Raw genomic sequence first — 27,177 nt, 5'->3', positions numbered from 1 at the left:
GGCGAGCGCCCAGTGCATGCCGGGAGGTGTAGTCTCCCAGCGCCCGGCCCCTCCGCGGGGGATGGCGCCGCTGGGGAGCGGTGCCAACCTCTCCCGCTTACTGACGGCGCGGGGAGCTGGCGTGTGCGGGGCCTCCTTTGCTGCGTCCTCGTCCTGCCCTGTTCCCCGCTCCCCACGGAGTTAGCGCTGCCACCGCTGCTACCGGACTTGCCTACAACGGGCCCGGTCAAGGGCCGCAAGCCACGGTGCTTGCCCGAAGGCTTTCACATCTAGGTCACGGTATCAGCCGCACAGCCCGGGCCGAGGACGAGCGCGGGCAGTGACTAACCCGAACAGGTGCTTCAGGCTCGGGAGGAAGACGGCCGGCATTACGTTAGCATTTCCACGTCAGGCTGCCCAGCTCCCCTCGCCGGCCGCGGCCAGCTCACGAAGCCCGAGCGCGGATCTAAGGCGCTAACGATGTTTCCAGAGGGGTTTGACACCGCGATCGCCGGGAGCAGGAGCCGGACTTAAACCTTCGGGCGCCCCGGGAGAGCCGCCGGCGCCGCCTCACGCCCACCCCACCGCGGCAGCAGCGGCGGGGCACGGCCCTCCGCGCCCGACTCACGCCAGGTGAGCAAGCGCGTCCCTCCTGCGGCTGTGCCGGTCGACACGGCCCAGGCAGCCTCCCGCCGCCGCTCCTCTCCCCTCTCCCCCCGCCAGGAGGGCCGGGCGGCCCGGAGCACCGGGCTGCGTGACCAGGGCGGTCCCCTCTGGGCCGGAGCCCCCCCGCCCCCGAGGCAGCGCCGCTTCCCGGCGCCGGGGCCTGGCGGCGGCCTGAGGGGGCTGAAGCAGGGGCCGGGGGCGCGCGGCCGGGAAGGGGCGGGGCGATGGCGGGGGGGCGGGGCGCGGCCGCCTCGCGCTCCTCGCTTTGGCGCCAACTGCTTCAGGCTGAGGGGCGGGCTTTGCCGACGTCGCGGCCGGGGACGTGCCGTGCGTCTGCGCCCATTGGCTGCCGCGGCCGGGAGCCCCGCCCCCTCGGCGCCCGGCCTGCGGGACCAGTGGCGGTGGCGACCTGCGGGGCGTCGCGGGCCGGGGGCGGCGGGCCGCGGCGCGGCGGCTGACCGGTGGGTGAGGGCCATGGGTCGCGGCGGCCTGCATAGCGGGGCCCTCCTCCTCCCTCCCCTCCCGTCCCGTCCCTTCCCCTCCTCTGCCGGCCCGGCGGGGGGCTTGGCGCCGCCTCGCCCCGCGCGGGTGCCGCTCCCCTCCTCCACCACCCCTGCGCGCATCCCGCCGCCCGGTTCGGCCCGGCCCGGCCCGGCCTGGCCTTGCCCACCCCGGCCTCTCCCGGCGCCCTGCCGGCCCCTCCCCCCGGGCGCAGCCGGTCCGCCGGCGGTGGCGGGGTGCCAGCCGTGCGGCGGCAGCTGGGGTGCCGCTCCCGGGCCGCGATCGGCGGCTCTCCCGCCCTGACCCCCGAGAGGTCCTGGGCGCTTCCGCCGTGACAGGAACTGGGGCGGGCGGGAGCCCCTTCCCGCCCGTGCAGGGAGGGCGAGGCCTGGGGAGTGGGTAAGGGCCGCTGCCTCGGGACTGGCAGGCTGCTGCTCGGCACTGCTCGGCGCCCCTGCCTGCCCCGACACCCCAGCTTTTTCCTCTGCCTCTCTTTTCCAGCCAGCGGGTGCCTTGGTGTTGCAGGCTGCTGCTCTCGCTTCAGAGGTGCTTGTGTATCAGTGCCACAAGCGTGTGTGCTTGTAAAGTCATTCTGCAATAGCTGTTGTGGCAGATACTGTACGTCCTGTGGCCCAGCATCACTGTATGCCTTGGCAGGCAAAAGGTTTCTCGCCTGCTACCGCTCATTATTGGTTTGGCTGGTGGTGTCAGACAAGGGAAACTTGCTCTTAAATGGTCAGCAGAGAAGAAATCAGAATTATCGAATCAGATTCTTTTAGCTGGTTAAGATATATGTTCAGGTAACCTGTTCATAGCATGCAGTGCTTGTTTTCATACCAAAATTTCTTTATAGCATCTTTATTTGATACATATGAATAAAAGATACAGCTGAAGATCTTCAGAGTGCTTATTTACAGGACAGATAATTTCTTACTTTTCTTGATAGAGCTCTACGTTTGTTATCTTGGTGTAAGAGTTTTCTCATTCTAGTGTTGGGCTTAGTTGAAGAGCAAGGGCCACGGGTAGCTCAGGTGTAATTGACTTATTTCAAGATGCTTCTGTTTTACGATGTTGTTCTGAAATTGTCGATTAACCTGTTGTCTTTCCTCTGATATTTTATTCATAGATGGGGAAGCCATAGGGAGTTTGTATCATGGCAACAGATGAGGATGGACTGGGACTGTTTGATATCCGCTATGGTGGTAAGATATGTTGGATTACTTTCTGTTTTGCAGTGAAATAACACAAGCAGTCTTTTGAAAATAAATAGGTCCAAAAATAACTTAGAAAACAAAATGCAAACAACTTATGTTGGGACAAATACCAGTGAGCTTCAACTGTAATTAAATGGCTGTGGCACAGTATCATTGTAAGCCATATCCCATTAGTAAGTTTGGTTTTTAAACTGTAACTGTGTACTTTGGATTTCTAGTATGTTTTGAGGGGATGCCTGGAACTGGTCTCTCCCCTGTGTTTTACGGTGTATAATTTAATGTTCACTGTATCTTAATGAAGTGTGTATTTGGGCAGTTAGGAGGATTGTTCCTTTGTTTGATGTTTGTAAGAGCAAATGCACTACCATCTGCTATAGTACCAGCAATCAAGGTACTCTAACATTATTTCCAGCTCCGCATTTGAGTGATCTGATGCATATTTGTGAGATTCCCAGCCTCAGAAGGACTGTGGATATTGATATTTTTCTTTATAGTAATAATATTTGTTGCAGAACTGGAGAGATTCACATAGAGGTGAGAGTGGTAAGAGGAATTGGAAAAAGACATGAAGAGAGATTGAGGATATTTAGACTAAAATACTTTTACAGAACCAGTTAGTATGTGAATAGATGGCACTACTAAAGCAAATTCTTTGAATTATGATACAGACTGTTACAATACTTTCTGTTTAGCGAGAAATGTTTCTTTTAACAGTAGTGGTTTTATCATACTGATTCTTTTGTTTCTCAATTGTATAACTTGTTTATTCAGTGTATTCTAGAAAAGAGTTTCAAATTCAGATCGACTCAGTTTATAATTTTAAATTTTATCTGTACTTAAAGCCGTATAATTTGCTCCATGCACAGTTCTTGTAGTATTTAGGAATTGATCTTACAAGACTGTCTTTGCTCCCCGGTGACTAAAGTTCTTTTCTCCACAGTAGCAGTAGCTTGCTGGGTAAAATTCCCCTGTCTTTTGCTAGTCTGTGCTACTACTTTTACTGCTCTCTACTGGTTTAGGACCTCAGCTACGCTTACTTTATGGGAAAGTTAGAGGTTGGAGTTTACTAAATGTTTACTTTCCTTTTTTGTTTTTTTTACTTAAGCTGAAGCTTCCCCCTTCAAGGAAGGTGATGAGAGCTCAGTGGATATTTATGATGGCTTGGACAATGGTTTGACAGTTCCTGGTAGGTTGATTGTACCTTGCTGCTTGGCTTGGAATGTTATAGAGTCTCTGTGCTTATTAGGCTGGTTTCAAGTAAAACAACAGTTAGCTTTAAGTTTACATTTAGCTGGTGTAACATATGCTTCAGTGAGCTGCTTGTTTAAATTCAAGACATATGTTACACTCTGTATAAATACAGCAGAGAATGCTTAAATCTATTAGCTGAATGATCATAACATAGTTTTCATGTTATACTGGCTCTTAAAAAAAGAGACTTGGGCATATAAAAGGGTGCGGAGAAACCTTAGCTATTCTATCTGTGCCTTGGTATAGGACATTTTACCTTGGAAAAAGCACTTTTATTTTGTGGTTTTTAAGTATCTTCAGGACCAGAACTGACAGTCGCTGATCACTAAATCCCCAGTGACAGTTCCAAACCATACTTTCTGTGTGATTCAGTAGATCCTTTTAACCTTTTGTTACTTCCTCAACAATTTCACGTGTTAATGTAAATTAATTTCCTCTTTTAACTTCTTTGAGAGTAAGAAAGAAATGGCTCCAGCACGTGTTTCTTTTTAGCGGTCTTAGTGTACTGTTTAATGAAATGCTATTTCTAGTATTTAAACAAGTATTTCTCTACTGATCTTACTACTGTAAGGCCATTAAATTTTTATGGAAGGACTATACTATACCCTACAGACATAAAGCATCTGTACATCTTTTTCTCACTTTCCATTTTATACTTTAGAGCATATAAGAGTATCTTCTAAGTCTGTATTTCACATACTGAGGTGCATTGTTTAGTAAATGTAAAAGATGCAGGGAGGAATAACACAATGCAAACATTTTATATAGTCTAGTTCTGAGTTGTTTTTTTTTTTAATTTGAAAAGAGAATTGGTGAGATTTTTGCTCTGTACAGATAAGATGTTATTTGCATGTCATCTTGCATTGTGTTAATAATACTCTTTGCATTATGGTATTGTCCAAAGGATTGAAGTGCAGCTTTGATAGCTAACTTCATTTATTTGTCTGCAAATTAATCGGTATCTCAGAGGCATCATAAGTCAGGTCCTGTAAGTAATGCGTGTTTGGTGAACAGAGCACACAGGTTGATTTGAGGAAAAAGCACTGTTATCTGAATAGTTGGGGTGTTTGGGTGTTGGGTTTTTTGTTTTGTTTTGGTTTTTTTTCCTTTCATTTCTTTGGAACTAAAGCTGGGAAGTTTACATTCGTGAGGGAATATAAAGCAGCAGAGAACATTTGTTCAACACAAGAGGCATGGTGTTCACCCCCATACCAACTCTACAGTACCTCCATTTGATTCTGATCAACTGACCCATGTTTGTGAATGTGTAGGTCATTGGCATCTGAGTATTCTTTTTCTCAGTAATTTTTTTCAATTGCAAATGTTTCCAAGGTGAAGTCTGGCCAGAAGCTGAATGAATTGTAGGATGCGCATATTTATTCTAGCTTTATGCTATGTATTGGCTCTGGAATTGCAGAACCTCAGATCACTACTAAGGTGTAGAACTTCTTGCTTTGTAAATTAGGTAGGTTTACTGTGAGTTACCTCTCCTTTGACTTAAAACAACTTATTAGACAGTCAGAAAATGCACCCATCTTTGTTGTTAGGTGTTCTGTATATCTCTTATTTTTTCTAACACAATGTTTTCAGCTGAACTTTAATTTTTGTCATTACCTTTTATGTCGATGTAAATTGGATCAAGTATTTCCAATAAAACTAACATAAATGTTGAAATTCAGGATAGGAATTTCTCTAGATAAGGTCATGTGTTTTCCTCAGTGACACAATGCAACCTGGTTAGAAAAATACCTTTTTCTTTCTGTAATTGATTTTCTTTCTACAGACAATTCTGCTCCAAATTCTACACCAGCTGGAAACAGCTTAAATTTATTTGATGAGATATTAATTGAAGAAGGGACTGCAAAGGAAGCATCCTACAACGAGGTGTGTACTAATGTGACAAAAATAATTCTGGTGTTCTGGAGGTTTTTTTCCAAATTTTCTTGTGTAAAGTGCAAAAAATGTTGTCAGTATGCTCACATTATTGGAAAAATAGGTAAACTGTTTTTAAGTAAGTAAAAACAAGAGTATGCTAATAAACTGTAATGTCAACAAGTTTATCAGAATAAGTGAACCTCTCACGCTGTGACGTGGTCTGTTCCCATTTAACGTCCTTTGAATGCGGTTCATGTATCAGCTACATTATGGGAAAATGTACCTTAATTTCCTTCTAGTTAAATATCTGTTCAAACGCCTGATACAAAGCTAGACTTGACATTTCTCCCAACAAATTTTACCAGACTAAAGCACACAGGTCATGGATTAATCGTATGTGTCATTAAATTTTGTCCTTGAGAATGAAGACAACCGTGCAGTAGATAACCGCTTCTAGCAAATCAGTAGAACGCTTACTCACGTAGCATCACGTATCCTGGTCCATAAGACACATCTTAACTAACTTGAGGTTTGGAGTAAAACAGACAGACATCCACAGATATAATGCACTACAGAAGAAGCAGGAGCAAAACCTGCAGGAGTCTACTAAGTGATGAAAATGTCACTTTGAAAGTTTGAAAGCAGTTGACTGTTGTATGACAACAGGGAAGTTGTTCATTCTTCTGTGAAAATTTTGTCGTTGTCTACTTTTAAAGAAGGGCTCATGCCAAATGTATTTTATTTAATTTTGTGATCTCAACAGGAGCATGTCCTTTGCAGTCTATTTTTGCAGTCCAGGTTTGTTTGTAGTACCTTTTTGTTGTGGTTTTCCTTATCTGTTTCATATTATGTAAAATCTGACAAACAAGTCCCCATCTGTAAGGCTCTGAGAACTCGTGCTCCTTGATAATTGTGTCTTTAATTTCACAATAATATGGCTTCCTGTTACTCTCTAGCCTATTAGTGTTGGGCAAGCACACATAGATTTCCTCTTATCTGAGTGTTTGTGATGTTTTAGAGACTTGTATACCTGTTGGAGCATATTGAAGCTTTTTGTTTTAATATGGCTTTAATATGTTGCTTTTGGGAAAAAACAGAGCTTTGTAATATACACTACTGTGTTAACTAACTATAAATCTAGAGGAGTAACTTTTCTGTGTAATCAAGTCCATTTCTGTGCTGTGAATTCTTCTCTGTTTGACAGTTGCAGGCAGAATATGGAAAATGTCAGCAGCAAATTAAAGAGTTGATGAAGAAATTTAAGGAAATACAGGCACAGGTACTGTAGTTCAAAGGGCAACATTGTCAAGATTTCTGTAAAGCAAACTGAATATTGCTTTGAGAGAGAGAGTTAATTTCGTTCGCTTTCCAGAATTAAGCCATCGCGTGGATGGTGTGTGAAGCACCTCTGTAGGTGCTAGGAGCTTGTTCTGCCTAGGATAGTTGCTAGGATAGCCTACTGACAAAATCAATGGGTAAATTCACTTGTTTCACAATGTCGTGTGCAGTAAGACTTCAGTTGCTTAAAAGCTATTTTCTATCTATCTCCTTAATTAGAAAATAAGCATGTCAAATGAATAGTTATCAGAAAGGTATCCAGTTCTCTTGTTTTTTAAGAAAATAGGTCTTTAGTGCACTAGGGAGAGGGTTGCAAAGGTACCTGAGCTGTCATTAGAACTGGAAGAGGATGTCTGCGTTGCTTTGAGCGTAGTGCCATTTTGATAAGGCTGAACTGCTCTTCAACTTGGGCGAGTGTCCCCATGCTGTGCCGTTCTATATAGTTAGATTATCTTGAGCAATTCTGCAACATGCTGTACTGAGTATTACAGATAAGTCCCAAAGGTTCTACGCTTAGAAATGGTAAGCAGCTTCTGCCCTGTGACACTTCTGTATTGTTTTCTGCAAAACTTGTCTGCCTTTCTGAGCAGGCTTTGCTGAGGACAATTATTAAGAGAAGGGGCTATCTCTAGGATTGACAGATAGGGTTCTAGAATATCATATCTAGAAATGTGAGAATGATAGAGCACCCAAGGTTTTGATACCTTGAAAGAAATACAATTACCCTCTTTCTTTGAAAGTGCTTAAAAGCTATACCTCTCATTTGACATGGTGACCAGGAAAGCAATAAATTGGGTAAAAGAATGAAGCAAAGGGGTGGATTATAATTTTTTTAGCTCTATGGTCACTTGGTTTATGGCATATTTCAGTTTTAATAAACTGTATGCTTAAAACATCTTAAATAATTACCAGGAACACAAACAGGAGCATAAACGTGACTGATGTTTTAAAACAAGCAAACAAAAAAAAGAGCTCCTTTGGATCTCAATAATTCTGACTTAATTCTGATTTCTCCAAAACAGTTTCTATATGTTCTACTGTCAGTTTGCATATGATGGGACTTTTTCTAATGGTTGTCTTGCACTGTTTTTCATTACATATTTGGATACCCAAGCTAATTCTCATTTTTTCTCTCTTCCCCCCCACTCTCTCTTGCTCTCTTTTTTGTATATATTTAAAATAGAATGTCATTCTACAGAATGAAAACCAAGCTCTCAAAAAGAATATTTCAGCACTTATCAAAACAGCAAGAGTGGAAATTAACCGTAAGGATGAAGAAATCAGTAATCTCCATCAAAGGTACAACTAGGCAGTTGAACTGAAAACATGCTTTTTGTCTGATCATGTTTATATACTTGTAAGAAACTTTTGGTGTATTTTAAGTAAAACCAATGAAGAAAATCATTACTTAGTAAATAATTGTTTGTGTGGTTTAGTACTGGTCCAATCAGAGGAATTTTTTTTCTGGTGAGGTAACTTTGATGAGTTCTATCAGTAATGAGTAAGAGTTCAGGCCATGCAGGCTATATGTGCCCTTTTTAATTTAATTTTTTTCTTTTTGTTTTGATGACCTTGCAGCAGTAGCATGTGGCCTTGATGAGGCTTGATTATTGTAATTTACTACTTCCTTTCTATAGCTTGCAGCAAGTTCCAAACATGGTAGCTTATTTGCTTATTGGGTAGAGTAAGCATGGTCACATTATACCTATTCTTTTGGTTGCTAGTTTACCAAATAGTGAACTATTGAATTGCTCTTTTTTATTATTATTTTTTTAAAAATCACTAATGCTGTAAAGAACAACTTTTTTTTTTTTTTTTTCCTGGGGGAAGGCTATCTTTATTGCTGGACAATGAAATACTAATTTGAATTACTGAAATTGTTAATTAGATCCAGTACGATATTTTTCCACAGATCTTGCTTCTTCTTTAGATGAATTTCATTTGGAAAATACATATACAAATTATATTCTTGTGTGTGTGATAATGGAAATTATTTAACTTCTATTCTTATCCCACATTTTTTTCAACTTGAAGCTGAAAGAAAGCATGAAGAACTTTTAGAGAGATATGGATTCATTGCAATTCATCTTCAGTTATGTTTATATAAATTTCAAAACTAACATGACTTTTTTTCTTTTTATAAACAGGCTATCAGAATTTCCCAATCATCGAAGTAGCTTCACCAGAGCATACCTTCCAGGATCAACTAATGGAAGGTGCTCTGAGATGTGTAAAACAAAAGATTCCAAATTCAGACCTTCTGATTTAGGTGACAGTATAAAGATGGAGCATAGAATGAAAAATGACTGTTCAAAGGATACATATCACAGTTACTCATCTCATAATACGGACAACGGGAAGTCGAGCTCCGAAAAAAGAAACACTCCATACTTACTGAGATACCCTCCTGAAGAGCTCTGCAATGATGGTACTCATACGTGTCTACCGAACTATGACCATAGTTCCAACAAGGATAACAGAAAGGAAAGAAAAGAAATGAAAAGTAATGAACAGTATAGTAGGGGCAATGTCAACAAATACAAAAGAGAAGTGCATCAGAGCACTGGAAACAATGGTAGCTGTAACAATGGTGACAGTGAAGAGGGGAATTCAGATCCTCAGCAAAAGCTGAAAACCCTTTCAGAGAAGGCTAGTAAAAATGAGTCGCAACAAAAAAGTCAGAGTATGAAACTCAAATGCAGTCCAAGTGTAGAAAGAAGAGTAGAAAGAAGTGTTTCTTCCTGGGAGAAACAAGCTACTGGTAAAGACAGATTTCAAACAAGAGGTGAATTGTATGCTGATGAGAGATCACAAAATTTACTAAAAAAGGACATTAAAACACATGATAAAGATGAAAAAAACACTGGCCAGAAAAATAAACCAAATGAAAAGCTACAAGAGCAACCGAGGAGGTCTGGTAGAGGGAGTAGTCCACACTCAAAGAATGAACATTCAAAGAGTCTTTATGAATCACGTAAATGTCGAGTGGAAGAGTCTAGAAAAGGAAGAGACATTGACTGCAAGAGAGACAGGGGAACAAATGATCATACTTCTCGAGAAGGAAGGACTTCACCTTCTAATTCTAACAGCAGAGAGCATAAATATGCACGCTTGAAGGAAAATATTAGTAGATATGAATGGGAAACAGCACATTCCAAATCGGAAAGACACAGAACTGAAGAAAAAAGGAAAAGAGAAAGAGAGAATCAGGATGAAAATAGAAATTTTAGAAATGAAAGAAAAGTCACAAAAGAGGTTTCTCACCAATCTGGAAAAGAATCCAAGAAAGGTACAGATGTTACAAAAAGTGAGAGAAACAAGTCCCATAAGCTAGAAGAAACATACAGATTAGCAGATAGCTTAAAAGACCATAAAATCTCCAAAACTAAAGATGATCACACTGGGACAAAAAGCAAAGACTTAAAACTTAGCTTTATGGAAAAGCTAAATTTAACTCTTTCTCCTGCTAAGAAACAATGTCTCTCTCCAACAGATGGACTTAAAACACCTTCCCAGAAGGCCACTGATGAGGGAAGTACAGAGCTCACGCTGCAGGCAGAACTCTTAGATTCTGCCCACCCTGTTAACTGTGGTCCCACAGAGCAAGCTAATTCAACACTACAAGTCCTGGACAGTGCAGCTGAAAGCGATGTGGAACCAGCACTGCCTGTTTCTGTCAGTTCTGAAAATGAAGCCTTGAAAGTAGCAGCAGCAGATCCAGCACAGTCTGAAGCATTGCCAGCAGCGGCAACTGATGAGCTGAGCTCAGAAACCTTACCAGAAGCCGAAGTGGGTCAGGAACAGCCCCAGGCTTTGCCAGGAGCAGCAGAGGTACTGGTTCCTGATGAGAGGCAGGCTGAAACATTGTCAGCGGCAGCGGAGGCTTGTGATCAGGTTGAATCAGAAGCGTCAGCAGCAACGGCGGCAATGACGGATCTGAATCACCCTGAACCTTTGCCCCTGGAGGTGGCAGGGAGTGTGGCAGAGTGTGGAAACTTGCCTGTGACAGTGGGTGTGATGCAGGATGATAATGTACCAGCACCAGAAGTGGCCGGATCTGAACCCGCCAGTGAAAGTATGGGAGCCCTTCCAGAGTCAGCAGCAGAGAAGAAAGAGGAAGATAAAATGTGGCTAGCTGCTGACATAGAAAGCTCAGCAGACCAACGTGTCTCTCAAAACCCTGTCTTAGATGACTCAGCAGCCAAAAGTTCTGGTGACCTGGAGTCCTGTGATGTTGCAGATGATATTAGCAAAACAAAACCAGACCCTTTCATGGAAGTTGTGAAAGATGATGATCATTCGGCTGCAGAAAACGTTGAGCATCCTGTTGAGGAAAAGGATATCTGCGAAACTAATATGAGTACATCTCGGTCACCTGACAGAACTATGTTAACTGATAAGGACGAACCATTAGTTGACCAGAATGCTTGTGATCTGGAGCCAGACCTAACTGAAATCAGTACTGCAGCATCTTCTCTTAGTGGTGAGATGTATCCTAGAAATAAAGAGAGAGAAACTAACCCAGTTCCTGTTGATGATGACAGCTCAATACTGAGCATTGATCTCAATCACTTGAGGTACATTCCAAAGGCAATCAGCCCACTGAACAGTCCAATACGCCCTTTGGCTAAAGCACTTAAGATGGAAAGTCCCTGCAAAGGTCTTGTGAAGAGTTATAACAAAGGTATTTGTATATGTGTATTCTAATTTCTTTTTTACATAAAGGCTTAGAAGATCCATTTGTGGAAGGCAGAAATGACTTTAACTGCTTTGTCAAAAATATAAATTGTTTCTTCTTTAGCTATGTAAGTCATAGTGGTCCTTTTTGGTTATGGGGAACTGTTTAACAGTGCAGTCAAGATTGTAGCTGATTGAACATCAGTGCTATAAAAATTGGAGTTTGTCACTGCTGACAGACAAGTGGTTGAAATAAAAGTTATGTACAAACTTCTAAGAAAAATACATGCAGGTTTCTTAATTGTGGTTAGTTCCGAGTAGATCTCGTTAGGTTTTTCTCTGAAATTGTGGAGGCAAACGTTATTTAGGATCATACTCTTTCCAAGTATTTACTTGTGAGAAAGCTGGAGAGAGTACCTGAGAGTTAATTTCTAGAAATGTCAGCTAAGAGAAGGCTGTGCTCTCCATCTGAATTAATTTCAGTATGAATTTTTATATATATTTTATAATTGTGAGTCAGTTGGTGGGGGAAAAAAAGTAGAACAAATACAGTGTTAGGATTTATCATTAATGAAGTGAGAGCTGACTCCTAAATAAGATGTCAGGGAGATAAAATACGGTGACAGCACTCATAGGAAGAGAAAATAGGTGACCCAAAGTTTAAATCTTTTACTTGTGTGAATTTAAGTCTTCCTGTAATGTCCTGCTATAACTAACAAAAAGTTTTCTTGGAAGTTTAGTTTTCTTACTAGAAGAGGAACGGTAGAGTGGCATTTAAATCCTTGCTCTTGTGTTTGGGAGCATAATCCTTATGTCTTTTTGCACATCTTAGTGTGGTTTACTCTGGAACTCTCTCTCGTGCTTGAGACGGCTACTCTCTTAAGTGTGAATTCCTTTCGCAGTTTATATTTCATTCCTATGGCAGTTTATATTCTTTGAAATATCTGGGGGACACGAGAGCTTTGGGATCAGAATAGATGAACATCAAATAAAAGTATTTTTCTAATTTTGGCGTGTTTCCCTGAGATACTTCTTAGAGGAATCCATCCTGTCCAGAACTTGCTACTAAATTACAAAGCAGTGATTTTCAGCTCTGAAGTTAGATGCCTAGTTGTCTTTGTGATCGGAGTAATGATATGCATGTCAAGTGTTCTGCATCTGATAAATTGACAGGAGGCTATGGTTTCTCTTGGCCTTGAAATTCAGTACTCACCTTTCTACTGTTCTGCAGGACAGGGGTACATATATAGAATCATAGAATCATTTAAGTTGGAAAAGACCTTTAAGATCGAGTCCAACCATAAACCGAACACTGCCAAGCCCACCTAATACTATAATTTGACCACTTTCATTTTATACTTTGGTTTGTCAAAATATTGAAGTGATTAATTCGAGAGGGTATCGATCCTTGTAAAACTGAAATGGAGGCAGTGATGGGATAGGTTTTTGCTCCTGTAGAATCTGTATAAAGTAAGTATTTTAAAATATTGCTTTAAAGTGTTAATCACAGGTTCATTTTTTATGGGGAGCAATTTAGATACGTTCTTTTATGACATTAAATGTTTGTTAGAGGTCATTAAGCAGTCCAATCTATGTACAAGTGAACATAAGAGTGTTTTATTAACTGGAGTGCCCAGCAAGCCTAAAATTAACTGCAAGCCTAAAATTAACTGCAAATCTCGTTAATCAATACATACGCACTTCAGTGGAATTTTTGTACAATGGAAATGAGCTTGCCTTTTCATCTTTTGTAACATACGGCTTTGTAGCTGACTGTAATTGCTTATTTTTCCTAACAAAATAGCATTTAATCATTCTTTAAAATTCAAACCAAATATATATTTAATGATATCTCAAAAATATAAAACATTTAATAAATTTATTTGTGTGACAGAGTAAGGCATACTACATTTGGCAGAACTTTAGCCTTTCCTCTCACATATCTCAGTCCCTATGCCTGTCATTCAGGAACCTGAGCTGGAGGCTTTCTCCAAAATTTCTGAGGAAAAAAAAGCTTTTTATGCTGTGGTGCTTAGTTACAGTGCTGGTAATTTTAAATGTGTCAGAAACTGAAGCAGGAGATAATCATGTGTACAGTGCCTAGTACCCTTTTTGTTTAGTAAGTTTATTGAAAGACCTGATGATTTAAGTAGAACCTGTTTGTCAGACCTGGAAAAGATAGTTGAATGCAAACATTAATAGGTCATTTGCACTGCTCATTTTGTTTTCATTGTGAAACTGCTAAAAAAACCCCCATTATTGTATGTAAATGTTAGTCCATAACGATGTTAAGTTAAAATTCAGCTTGTGCAGTGTTCAGAAAACTTGTTAAGGTGAATGAAAGGAAGTTCAAAACTGACAGAAACGGCTAGATTTTTCTGTTTTCAATTGATATATTTGTGAGATAGATCACATGTTTTTGGTGAAATGTTGAGGTCTTATTTGCCCTTTGAAGCTCAGAAAAATCCCATTAAACTAGTGGCTGCTGAAGCAAACCACCCAAACTTGTTATAGCTCAAACTTCCTGAGCTGTCGTTGGTGGTCTCAAACAAACAGTTCTGAACCGTCACTTTGCAGAAGAGAATCTTCCAGGTTTTTCTGAAAATGGCTGTTTATAATTGCGTTCTTTATGGTGATTAGCGAACTGTTTTCTTTTTATAGATTTAGTTCCTGAAAGTACAGTTGTCGTCTGTCCCTCAAAGAATTTGTCAAAGGAGGTAAACAAAGAAAATCAAAAGCCAGTTAGCATGTCTGATGAACACTTAGAGATGGAGTCACAGCTGAGTATCTCTTCAGATGAAATAGAAGAAGGAGAAATCGTAAGTAGTGATGAAGATGAAGAAAAATCTAAACCAGAGAGATGTTCTGAAACGACAAAAAAGTCAAGACCCAAAGCTTCTCCTGAGCCACGAAATTTGACCAGCAGTCCACAGAATCAAAAGAGCAAAACCGTGTGTTGCAATGAAGATAATGGAAAATTTGTTTCTGTGAAAGTAAGTACAAAGAAGAACAGAGAGAGGCATAAAAACCAGCCTTTCAGATCTTCAAAGGATATGAAGAGAAATAAAACTGTGAGCATTACTTGTCTTGAAAAAATAGTTCATGTTATTGTTGAACCTTCAAATGTACAAGAAATCATGCAGATGCTAAGAGCTATACGAAAGCAGATGAGGAAAAATTATATGAAGTTCAAGGTACACTTTCCAGCTCAGCATTTTCACAGAATTATAGAATCTGGTATCATAAATTTTACATCATTAATAAAATACTTGAACTTTTCCAAGATGTCTACATTAGGTGAGTCATTAAAATTGAATATCTGTGATATTATAGAGTCCAAACTTAAGCAAGTTAAAAAGAATGCAATAGTGGACCGTCTTTTTGAACAACAGGTATCAGATATGAAAAAACAGTTATGGAAATTTGTAGATGAACAGCTTGATTACTTATTTGAAAAGATAAGGAGAATTATAATAAAACTATGTGATGTGGTAAATGTGGGAAATGACACTGAGGAAGGGAAGTTTGAAAGAGCAGGAAAGCAAAAACACAAGATCAGTCATAAAAACGATGTGCAAAGATCTAGAAAAAAGTCCCTGAAAGCCAGATCTCAAAAGCCTGAAGAATATATCCTTTCGAAGCAAATTGTGGATAATCAACGACCTAAGTGCCACCATGAGAAAAATAAGACAGATGCATCAAAAACTGCCTTTACAAAATGTCTTAACTCCATTGATAACACAAGGAATTCCCAAACCAAAGTGCACCTCTCTAAAGAGAATAATTTGCAAGGCACTCTCACTCCATTGAAGGGTGTAAAATACGAAAAGGAAGGATTCCAGCTCTCCAGAGATGCTAACAAGTCTGATCTTGGTTATGAGCTGCTCACAGAACAACAAGCATCCAGTCTTACGTTTAATCTTGTAAGTGATGCTCAAATGGGTGAAATTTTCAAAAGCTTATTGCAAGGTTCTGATCTCTTGGAAAAAAATGGTGGCAATATCGACAGACATGAGTGGGAATTCAGGACACCAGAAAAACAGTTTTTAGACAGTCATAAATGCAGAGGTAATACGGCTGGACTGGTGCAAGAGATTGCTCCAAAGGAGGCTTGTGTGGAATCTCGACCAGTAGAGGATATTAACTGGCCTATTGTGTCACCTGTAAGAGCTTCCTCATTAACTTCGAGGCTTCAGATGTCTGTTGATCCCGACGTACTAGATGAAAGCTGTATGTTTGAGGTTCCTACAAATGCAGCTTCGTGCAAAGAAGATGAAGGCAGTTTACAAAAGAATAAATCATTCGTTTCTTCTATCCTCCTTGAAGATTTGGCTGTTTCCTTAACTATTCCATCACCTTTGAAATCAGATGCTCACCTCAGCTTCCTAAAACCTGATAATAATTCTAGCTCAACTCCTGAGGGTGTTCTCAGCGCACATTACAGCGAAGATGCACTTCTTGAAGAGGAGGATGCCACTGAACAAGACATCCATTTGGCTTTAGAATCTGATAACTCAAGCAGTAAATCAAGTTGTTCTTCATCATGGACAAGTCGGCCTGTTGCTCCCGGTTTTCAGTGTCGCCCCAGCCTACCAATGCAAGCAGTAATCATGGAGAAATCCAATGATCATTTTATTGTAAAGATTAGGCGTGCGGTGCCATCTACCTCACCAGCATCTGATCAGGTGGCTTCAGTGAAGGAAGCGCGAGCATCCTCAACCAAGAATGAAAAAGAAGAAATGAGAAGTGGGGAAAAAGAAAGGGACAGTCAGAGTGCCACAGCAGCCACTGTGCAGGAAACTGTCAAACCAGATCTGGTTAAGACGGATCAGTTGCCTCATGTCAGCACTGAACAAGAACAAAACCCTGCCTTACCTCAGCCTCTAAAGGAGTCGCATGATAATATTGGAAAGGAAGAAACTGCTGGGTTGCTTGGACCCTGTAGGAAATCTTCAAACACGGAGAGCCATGACACTGAAAGCCCAGATGAAGGCTCTGAGCAATCTCAGACACACAAATTGAAAGTATCTGAAAAAGTAAATGAAATGGGTGTTAGATCTCAAGCTTCTTTTCCTGCTGAATGCAGGGTAGATTCATACATAGACTTAACAGATAATATTGTTAGTGAAACTTCATGTCTTGCAGTGGAATCCACTGCAGATAACAGGACTCAGGAAGCTTCTGCAGCTAACTCAGAAAACGGTGATAAAAAGGAAGAACTGGAAGAGTGCTCTGATGCATTTATAGACTTAACAGAAGAGCTTTCCAATGAGACTGTAGCAGGTGAATGTAATCTTGAAACAAAATCCACTTCGAGCACTAATGTAGGATGCCAGATAAGTATAGATGATAAGACTAGTAAAAAAAGGAAAAAGGAGTCTGTCAGAGAGAATTCCAACTCAAAAAGGCAACGAAAAGAAACTGAATCAACAGGTGAAGGGGGCGATGCAAGTGATGTGAAACCTGAAGAGGTAAATTCAGCATCCAAACGATGTTCCAGTAAGAAGAATGAGTTGCAGCAGAACAAAGACTCTTCTCCTTTGTCTTCGTCTGCATCATCACCTAGTCTGTATGCCAAAAACATCATTAAAAAGAAGGGAGAAGTAGTCGTTTCCTGGACGAGGTAATTTCTGGTTTGATCTGTTTGATTGTTTTAGGTTTTTTTTAAAACTACATGATATACTGAAAAATGGGAAGAAAGGATATTTAGTTGATGGCTGAAGTTATTCGGTAGCTCTACATCCTTTTGTAAAGAGTGGAGTGGGAGCCTCCTTCTACCTATGCAGGATGGCTTTACGAGACTGATGCCTTCTCTTAGAGTACCACTGAAAGGTGCCAAAGTCTATTTTATCCTTTTTCTATAACAGTTGTCCAGGGTAAAACAAATTTAAGAGATGAACTGATTTCATGTAATCCTGTTAGCAGCTTTTGGAAGAGAACAATTTTTAGTAATTTCCTAGGTAGGTTAAATCAGATTTGCCTTGAAGAAGACGGCTTCCATACGTCGTAACAAATTCTATCACATACCCAGATCTCCCAAAACAAGAGTACTCTTTGCTTTTGTTTTTAAAGCTTATATGCTAAGGTAACAAGACCTACTGTATTGTACTGTCTGTAATTTTTGTTTTCCCTGCCGTTTCCTTTCCTGTCCAAAGTTTCCAGCCAGGCTTGGTAGGGGATGGAAGTTTTTGATGTTTTTACAAGGCCTAGAAGCATTGGTTAGTGGGTAAAGGAGAGCAGCTGAAGATTTCCCCTGCTGAGAGAACGCATGAGAGCAAACTGTTTTGGAGTCTACACTGCTCAATCTGTACAAATGTACTAGTCAACCATTCAGCCATATATTCCAGTTAGTAGGATGTGAGTGACAAATGAGATGACTGTATGCATCAAAGATACATGCAAAGTTATTGTGGTGTATTCTTATCCTTAAGAAACTATAGTTAGCAGGTTTTGCTGTTCTTGCTACAATTTAATACAATCAACACTTTATAAAGGGGCTCCTAAAATTTTCAGGACGGGCTTTTCTGAACTATAGTTCAGATATAAAGTAAGTTTCTAGGTAGCATTTTAAAAGAAAATCAACTCCTTCATGGAAAAAAGGCTATGAAAGCTAATACAATTTTTAACATGCAAACCAGTGAGATAGGAAGAGATTATTACAGTTTTCCTTATGAATATGACTAGGTTTTCTCTGTCACAGTCTTTGTGCATCTTTGAACTATGCCTGAAAAAAAAGTTTATTGAAATAACTAGTCATTACATTTTTCTTTGAAATTGAAGAAATGAAATATAATTTATTGGAATATGGCATGTTTCAACCAAAGATGCATAGTACCTACTGTATAATGACTGTGTCTATATACATTTTACATATACCTAAATTCATTAATAAGACAAACAGCAAATCAGCGATATGCTTAAGAATAGACTCCTGGTCTGTTATTCTCATGTGAACAGTAGATATGCTCTGAGTATGTTTGTTATATTAGGTCGCTTACAGAAGTCAGCCACCTCTCTGTTTAATCTCTGAACATCAGCGGGCCTTAAGTGAAAGCCGCTGCCTAGCCATGCAAACTGAGGCAAGTCCACCTAGAACTTCTGGACCCTATTGAATTTACGAGTTCTTTTCAATTCAAGTTTAAATGTCTGCTTTAGAAGCTTAAAACTCTTTTTGATGACTTTGGCTTTGGGCTAACACTATTGCAATAATCTTGCCCTTCCTAATAGGGTAGCATAATCTCCACTACCACTTGTCTGTACTGACTCTGTTACTCTGTGCTGGTAGAGGGGAGGATCCTCCATAAGTTCATTGCTGCTGTTTAAACTCATATTCCATAGGTTGGAAATACTCAGAATTTTATATATGCCTGTACATATTTTTTTGTTTGTATCATGTACACATATATGTGTATTAATATTTTACAAATGCATTTTTGCTATAGAAATGATGACCGAGAAATTCTACTGGAATGTCAGAGAAAAGGACCATCAAGCAAAACCTTTGTTTCCTTAGCCACTAGGCTGAACAAAAGCCCAAATCAGGTAGGTGTTGTCATTCTTACATTTGATAACAGCTATGTTGCTACATTTATGATTGCAGTTGGACAAAAACCTGTGGAGATTTTCTGCTAATTTGGAGTTGTTTTTTCCTCATGTCTTTTGTTAGGGAGTTCTTGAAAAAAGAACCTTAGATTCTCCCAGTTGTTACTTTTTAAAAATATATATTATAGGGATATTATGATCCGGGGATTCTTCATTACCTGTTTGATTGGTACTTTGAAACTGCTGTGTCCAGTCATAAGCCAGGGATAACAGGATTGTTTCTATTGTTGGATCAGCACTTAGATAAAGAAAGGTAATTTGGAGAGGCCCAAAGCCTTTGTACACATTTAATAAATTAGAAAAGGATTAAAATTAGAGCTGGAAAGAAGTACCAGGATTTTGCAGAAAGGACATTTTTCGTGAAAATGTTTCCTTTTTTCTTTCACTTTTTAATTAAGAAACTTCAAAAGACCCAGATGTCAAGTCGATGTAGAACATTTCCAGAGGCTTGCATATAACTTTGTACTTGTCTTGAATTGTTATCTTAAACTCTATCCTGCAAATCTACAAAGGGAGAAACACCCATTTGAGTAAGTTAGGAAATCCTGTGTGCTCGGGATTTGGCTTTTAGGATGATGTGTTGTATGGTTACAGAGTCTTTGTGGGGTTTAGAAGCTGTCGGCTGGATGGCTGGATAAAACAGTGTTATCTGTGCATTTATGCCACTCTTCCCAGTTAGCTATTTGGTGGGTGGTAGATATGCTATAGCAATATGCGTATAGCAATAAGAAATACTAACTTACAATGGAATGAGGTCGCTATGTAAGCTGTAACTATGCTCAACAAAAAGATGTTTGACTCATCTACAGACCAGTTTTGTAAAATCCCTAGGAGGCAGATTACTCCATGATGAGCCATAAATACTTGAAGCAACAGTTGTGCAAGAGGGTAGAAAATAACCAATAAAGTGTGCTTTTTGTGGAGTACAAAATAAGCTTTTGTCCTTCCATTTGAATCTTACAGTTGTACCTGGCAAAATTCAAGTCTAATTGGCTTGAAGCCTTCATTTTTTTTCCTCCTTGTTGTAAGGAAACCTGTGTTTAAACCACTAGTTGGCTCTAGCTCACTGTGATTAACCTGGAGGCTATTTCAGATGTCAAAGTTATAGGAAGACTTCCTACATCCGATTAACGTGTTAATGGTGCCCCCGCAGTTCTCCCCCTAAAATTTATTGGAAACAAAAAACAAAATAGTGGTCTTTTTAAAAAAACTTTATGCTGTCAGATCAGTCTGTCTTGGTAGGTATGGAAATCTGGGGCCTTAATGATGAGTCTTTTTTTGTCCTCCATTAGGTTTCAGAAAGATTCAAGCAGTTAATGAAGCTGTTCAAGAAATCCAAGTGCAAGTAAACTTACCACCAAGTTGCTTCATGGTTCCAGGGTTTAGCTGTTATCAGCAACGATGGACTACAACCACTGCATTCATATGGTGGGATTAGTGGGAGGTACCCAAATCAGAATACTAAGTCTGGTAAATCTGATGCACTGTTAATTATTTACTTCCCTGTCCCCGTTTCCTCTGAAGTGCTTTATCAGAATAACACAGAGGGAACTTTACAAACAAACTGGCTAGGAAAGAATGCGCACGTACAAATGGAGCAGTGTCATTTCAAGGGGGTGACATCTCCTGTTGGTTAAACACGTTCTATAAGCAAAGACAAGGGCATGCAGTCAAGTGAAAATGGTGGCTCTTGCTTAACCTGTTGGAAGTACTGCCTATGGTGATGTTGAACTATGATTTTAAGAAGTAAAAGTGCTTTGGAATCCAGTTGGTAGATAATCCTGGAAAATGACAGGTACGTCATCTTGGTTACCTTGAAACGTATTTTTAAAAGTTAGGCCTTTTTTCTTTTAAAATAAGGTAGGGCACTGATAGCAGTAATTCCAAAAGCTGCTTATCTAGTAGTTGGATTCTGATGGTAAGGAATAGGTGGTTCTTGCTTCTTTGTCCGTTGCTCATAGGGCGTTTCAAGGAGAGAATCTGGCACCGAATGTAGGGTTTGTCTTCAACTTTAAGCACATTATCTAAGCTATTTCTTGGTAACTCCAGTGTTCAACAGAGATGAATGAATTTATCTTTGAGGGTGCCGATCTATCATCATTGACAATGGAGAAAATCTAAGCCAATTGTCTAGTCTAGACCCCTAACTTTCCGATTTTTGAAGTCAAATAAAAGGAGTCCCAACCTCTGTGAGAGAGTGAAGCCAGTCATTAATGCAGTGACCAGTTTTTCAGTTTCTTTTAAATTGTGAAATGCTGTAATGAGTATCTATTTACAAAGAACTATCTTGAAGTTAAAAACATTTTGCATTTTGCAGTTCTGATTCTATTTAAAAAGACTTAGTATTGAATTTTGAATAGTTGGGTTTTTTTTTTCCCATGAAAAATATACTTTTTTTTTTCTTTTTTTTTTTTTTTCTTTGGAAAAGGCTAACATGTTTTTCTGCTCCAAATTACATCTGGGAAAGGTACGTAAGTTAGGTCTTCATCATCATGAACATTCTGTGTTGTTAAAAAAAAAAATAAAGATTGACAAACTATTTTCTTTTTAAAATTAATTTAGAAACAGACCTTTACAGTTTTATAAAATGTGACTTTATACTTACTAACCAGGAGAAAAACTTTTCTGTAAAAACAAGCAGTTTCAAAAGCTTGTCAACTTGGCATGTTTTGACAGCAATTGTATCTATCTTTACAAATTGTTTAGTACATGAGAAATTCATTATGTTCTATTTTAAAGAACTCTTATAACTGCTTCCAGTTTTACTAGTACATACTAAAAGTGTGTGTGTATATATATGTATACACACACATCTTATGTATGTTGCTGCTTTTTCCCAAATTCCCAAGAATTTGTTTTTTGTTTTTTTTTTTTTCTTCCCCCTAAGAAGCATTCCCAGAAGTTGCACAGGTTTTTGTATTACGAATTCATTGACGTTTGACGTTTTATTGAGGATCGGAATTGCTGTAGTCTTTTTTCAGTCAGAACATCTGCTGAATTTACTTAGACTTCATTTAAATGAAGAGCCCCACCTAAGTGCATTGCCTTTCAGTTTGGATTAAATTGGCTTTTTTTCAGAATCCAATGACTGCTGCTTCATTGTCAGCATAATGGTTTTTTGTTCTCTCCCCAACTAATGGGACAGACTTCTCTTTCTAATAAACCATCAGATAATTTGTCAGTGAAGTTGCCACTGACACCTTTGGAATATTGTAAACGTGACCCGTGGAACGGATTGCCATGCTGCCGAAGAGCAGATCGTCCTCGTTCTAGGCAGTGCTCCGGAAACTGTTGCAAGGAATGACTTGGGTAGGTGATGATGTCAGTTCTGGCAGTCTGCCATCTTACGTGCTTGCTTCTAAAACGTTTGCTTTTGATGATTAAGCGTCATCTTCCGTGCTACGCCAGCGGCGCCTAGTGATTTCAGTGGGGGATTGGTATCCCTACCCGTGCTTGTTCTTACAAACATTTGTGACAATTGTTTACTTATTGGAGATTTAAATCTAACTGGATCTGGTCTCGGAATAGGCAGTGTGCAGAGTAGCATTCATCTTTCTGGAAAAATCAGACTCTACTAAGAGTATTCTATTAACCATATCCTTAGAGATCGAAACATGCACGGTACTGAAGGCACTGAGGGAAGTAGCTTCTCTCCACTTAAGTGCTTCCTCTCTGTCTCGAAAAAGCAGGCAGTATTTTATTACAAAGTTGTTTATTCCTTGTCTGTGTTTATTTACTTTCTTATCTGTACAGGTGATGGGGGTCGGGGTTTGACTATTTTGGTTCTGACTTGGATTCCTTTTTTGTAAATTATGAAACTTTTTTTAATGTTCTGTCTATTGTAAGTACGTGTACAGGTTCCTACATGGTCATGTAAAATATCCGATGTGTGTATATATATAAATATATGTATAAAAATAGAGAGATCTTTGTTTAGCCAAAGATGATTTTTTTAACTATATAAAACTCCAGGTTTATTTTGTATAAACTAAATAGTTTGCTTACTGTAAGAGTAATGCAAAAAATAAAACTGTAAAATCCACACACATATGTTCTTGTTGAACAAAGGTTGGCTTGGAGTGGTTTTGTACCATTGTTTGTAATTTATTTCTCCAACAAGAATTTTGATACCTATATGCAAAATGTACTGTATGTAAATCTACAGTCTTATTTGTGAAACCTCAGGTAAACGAAACCATTTTCTAGAACTGTTGGCTGATGGCTTGACAACTACAAATGCTGTGAAGCAGCGTTAAAATTGACTTCTGTTAGTTTGTATAAATGAGTAGCTATGTTGATGTTCTCGCCAATAAACATGGAAGTAATCAGCTGCTGCTCTGATGCAATTACTGCTCCGAATACATACTGCTTATTTCTTAGTGGACATGACTGGATCAGAAATTGGACAATTTCACGAACTACCTAAAACCTTAAAACCACAATTAGAACCTACAGCTTTCCTCTTTTTTCTAGAAATGTTGAGTTAGTATTGAGTCGAACATCACAAAGGAGAAAGGCCTTTTTGTATCCAAGGCTTTTCATTGGAAGAGTATAGCCGGCAGCCCTTTGAGAGTCTTACTCCACTTTGCTATTGAGGAGTAGGTCTGCTTCTATCCAACGCACATATTTTTACAGGACTCAGTTTAAAAACTCTTAATGGACAGGAGCATTGGAAAGTTTTCCAAAGTGGAAATTCAGAGAGCAGGGTTTATGGACATGTGCGTAATAGTCCAATCCTAGAGCATCGGGTATTGAAGTCTGAGGGATTCTCTTTAAGGCACAGTCTGTTGCCAGCCAGCTGTCCACATATAATAGTGGACTGGGCTAAGGGCATTTCTCTTCGGTGTCAATCCAGCAGCCCATAGCTATTTACAGTAAGTCTTCCCTCTAATTGTCTTCACTCTAACACCAGCTGTAGAATGATCTTTAGCAACTTATCTTCATGAAGGGAGGCAGCAGTACTAAAGCATGCCAAGAAACAGGTTTAAGGATTTCTTAGAAGAATCTATGAAATCAGTCAAGAGGTGTTTCAGGAGCAAAACTGGCTTTGATATAAAGATAGATCAAGTTTCAGTGGTGGCTGGCACGTCCTCTCCCATCAGAGTTTGAAAGTACCGTGCTGTGCCACCAAAAGCAAACCCACCTGAGTCACAAGAGATAACAGAGGGAATAAAATAAATAGAGAAATACTTTTAACAGAAAGAAAGTTGCACAGTTCTTGTTAAATTAAAGAGGCTCGTGGTTTGAATCTATGAACTGGAACATAGTTGTCCGTATTATTGAATTAATTAGTGTGGTCTTTGATAATTAGCTCAGTCCAAAACTGTGCAGCTATCCTTGACGTGTGGAGCAGGGGCAGGTCTCAGTAGGCAGTTTGGATGTGGGCATCCAAGGGCAGAGCTGTGCCAGCGCTGATGTCCCTGGCCTGTTTTATTTCGTATTGTAAGGGTAAGGTAGCCTTCATCTTCCTGTGAAAGGTAACTTGCCCCAGAAGCAGCAAGTCTAGTACCGGTAATGTTCGTCTGTAGTAAAATGGGAAAATCTGCAAGTTCAAGTGAGGTGACTTAATAAACCAAGGGTTTTCTAACCAGTCAGGTTACGCTGTACATGGAGTGGTTTTGGCTAAAGGCGGGTAAAATTCCGCAGTCTCATCCTGGCATTTCAGTATGCCTGTACCTGAATTGCTTCAGCCGCAGCCTGTTGTCCAGCTCACGGTTCCACGTGCATTGGCTTCAGAGTTTTGTGATGGGCTCGATGAGATGGCAGAAAGCATGTACTCTTTGAAGTGGTTTTAACACTCTAAATGTTAACTGTTTTGAATGTCAGTAACATATTAGTACAAGGAAATGCTACTGTCTGTGGTACACGCAGGTTACAGTTACTTCCCACATATATCCTTTTCTGGTTTTCAAATCTGTGAATCCCTGACATGAGAATATCAAAAGCTGCAATACTATAAAAGGTGTATTTGGACCTAATATTTTGAGGTATATTTTGAGAACTTATTTTGTAATAGCTGCCACTTATGATGTAGGTGCTGTCATGGGCAAGACGGAGTAAACACCCCATACTGGATTTGGATACTGGGGTTTACTGAAGAACCATCAAGATCAGAGCTTCTGCCCTGCTTGGTTGTCTCCAACTCCTGCTCCAGCACTACGTTTCCTGGGTCTCCGCTTCCCAGCAGGGAGGTCGCTGCTGGTCTGGGAAGGTCAGCCGTGAAGCTGTGCTGGTTCCCGCTGTGCCGCTGCTCAGGCATCACTGGGGAAGGTCCCATCTCTCTGATCACCAGGATATTCCCTGCCCCCCTCCGCTGCCTGTTAGCATTCACACTGTAAGCTGATTTCACCTATGGCAGACGCTTATAGCAAGGAAGTGTCCTCAGCCACCACAGATTCTTGTTCATCTCCAAATGCAAAGGACTACACCATACTCCTGGTTTTATTCCCGATTCCTCCCACCACCCCTATGCCCTGGCCCTGCTTCCCTTCCACGTACAATTAATTGGTCTGTTAACAAGCTTGCATGAGTAGTCCTTTAGCAACACCAATTATTCTGCTACTAAAGCAGAAACACAGCAAATTGTCCCTAAGCAGCCTACTGTCACCTCCCCTGTCCCCCGAGAAAACCAAAACCTTAATCCAGGGGACTCTGAGGGCAGAGCGAGGTAGGCAGCCTGTGGTTCTGGTGCTGTGACCTGCTGAAGGGGAGAAGAGGTGGGACAGAAATGCGCTGGGCCAAGAACAAGCTGCTTCTGCAGTGAGTGACAAAGCGCGTTCTCCGATGGGATGAATAAATCACAGGTGCTGCAGCTCTTGCCCAGTTCTCAAGTTTTCACAGCGAGCAGAGCTGACGAGGGAGCTCCCGAGGAACAGCCGGGAGCTGTGGAAGCCTCCGGAGATGTCGGGTCAACACCACCTTCTGGTGAGGCAGCACAGGGCACCCAGGCCTGAGTCGAAGCTCCGAGACAACTGAAGCAGCAAGGTAAAGCCTTAGGGACTTTGTGACCGAATTTGGAAAGAAAAGGCATGAAAATAAAATGCCAATGACAGGTACATGAAAGTACATGGGCTTGAGAGAGAGCGTTGAGAGCATATGGATGAGAAAGGCCTGTGGAGGTCTGGGTGGTTCGCATGAATATTAACACATCTCTCAGGAGGAGAAAGTGTAGCGCTACTGCCCCTAAAGCGTTTGTAACGTATGCATAAACCATACATCTGCTGCGTTAGACTGAGGCTAGAGGAAAGATGTTGTAGCCACCTCTGCTGCAGGGCAGGGCTCTGAAGGCATATTTAAACAGGACTTTCAGGGAGACGAGTACAGCTTGTGCAAGAGAGAAAGATGCACTGGTACATAAATATGAGGTAATCCCAAAGAAGAGGTGGGGCTAGTGTCTTTTGAGAACTTGCCACTGGTTAGTGGGAATACCTTTAGGGAGAAGAGGCTGAAGTGGAAATCAGTCACACACCTTGTAGGATGGATGAAAAGGGACAGAAGGTCTGGAGCAAGAGCGAAAAAAAAAAAGGTATTTGGGATTTCCATAAAATTTAGGCCTGGGCAGGAGTAGGCAGCAGAAGCTCTTAGTATCAGAACCTCAGCTCTGGTGGCCCTGATTTCTCACAAAATCGCATTTTGGCAACTCACCTTCCTTTTCTTTAGACGTTGTCTCTCAGAGATACCAATTCTGAATGGACTTAGGCGTGGCGCTTTAACCCGGCTGAAGGGTTACTGTGCCGAAAGCCTGTGTTTCTAACTGAAGACTTGAGTCTCGGTTCCCGTGGCCTCCATTTTCAAAGACTCAGTCTAACGCATCCTAAATTAACTCACCAGGCAACAGAGTATGAAATCGGACATGACCGATCGATCCTCGGGCATTGATTCAAAGCGAAACTAATGGAATGTAAAGAAAATGTAAGAATCTATCGTACTGTAAAGGGTGCCTATTTAGCCATTTTACAAAATAAAATTTCATTTGGGAGCTGGGTGGAGGCGTAATGTTTGAAGAACCGACTAAAACAAGGCATAGGGATGTTGCAAACTATTGCCGTACAGATCGAGCCTTGAGGGAATGGCT

The 27,177-nt window shown here is 40.7% G+C and overlaps 1 protein-coding gene across 8 annotated transcripts; it reads left to right on the top strand.

Moving 5' to 3' along the window:
• Window positions 1-46: 46 nt before the first annotated feature.
• Window positions 47-26,299, top strand: CASP8AP2 (caspase 8 associated protein 2). Of its 8 annotated transcripts, none has more exons than XR_014227560.1 (12): window positions 47-612; window positions 2,273-2,348; window positions 3,466-3,546; window positions 5,395-5,495; window positions 6,691-6,765; window positions 8,008-8,123; window positions 8,972-11,508; window positions 14,163-17,124; window positions 18,944-19,043; window positions 20,396-20,898; window positions 21,532-22,412; window positions 25,138-26,299. XR_014227560.1 is itself a non-coding variant. In XM_082305764.1 (10 exons), exons 2-10 carry the CDS (start codon window positions 2,300-2,302, stop codon window positions 20,450-20,452), a joined length of 6,078 nt encoding a protein of 2,025 aa, XP_082161890.1. In that variant the 5' UTR covers window positions 47-612; window positions 2,273-2,299; the 3' UTR covers window positions 20,453-21,514. The 8 variants fall into 8 exon arrangements, 1 of the variants encoding a protein (XP_082161890.1); XR_014227564.1 differs by lacking the exon at window positions 25,138-26,299 and having other exon boundaries at window positions 21,532-21,570; window positions 22,249-23,396; XR_014227562.1 differs by lacking the exon at window positions 25,138-26,299 and having other exon boundaries at window positions 6,697-6,765; window positions 21,532-23,396.
• Window positions 26,300-27,177: the final 878 nt, after the last annotated feature.

Source organism: Platalea leucorodia (assembly GCF_965183815.1).
Source record: "Platalea leucorodia genome assembly, chromosome: 3".
Classification (NCBI taxonomy): domain Eukaryota; kingdom Metazoa; phylum Chordata; class Aves; order Pelecaniformes; family Threskiornithidae; genus Platalea; species Platalea leucorodia.
This window is presented reverse-complemented; position numbering and strand designations above follow the sequence as displayed.

What these genes read in the sequence shown, in the direction of transcription:
- CASP8AP2 (XM_082305764.1), top strand. Translation starts at nt 2,300, where the DNA reads ATGGCAACAGATGAGGATGGACTGGGACTGTTTGATATCCGCTATGGT. An exon ending in CAATGGTTTGACAGTTCCTG is followed by an intron (nt 3,547 to 5,394) that starts GTAGGTTGATTG and finishes TTCTTTCTACAG; the next exon opens with ACAATTCTGCTCCAAATTCT. An exon ending in TGTGAAGAGTTATAACAAAG is followed by an intron (nt 11,509 to 14,162) that starts GTATTTGTATAT and finishes TTCTTTTTATAG; the next exon opens with ATTTAGTTCCTGAAAGTACA.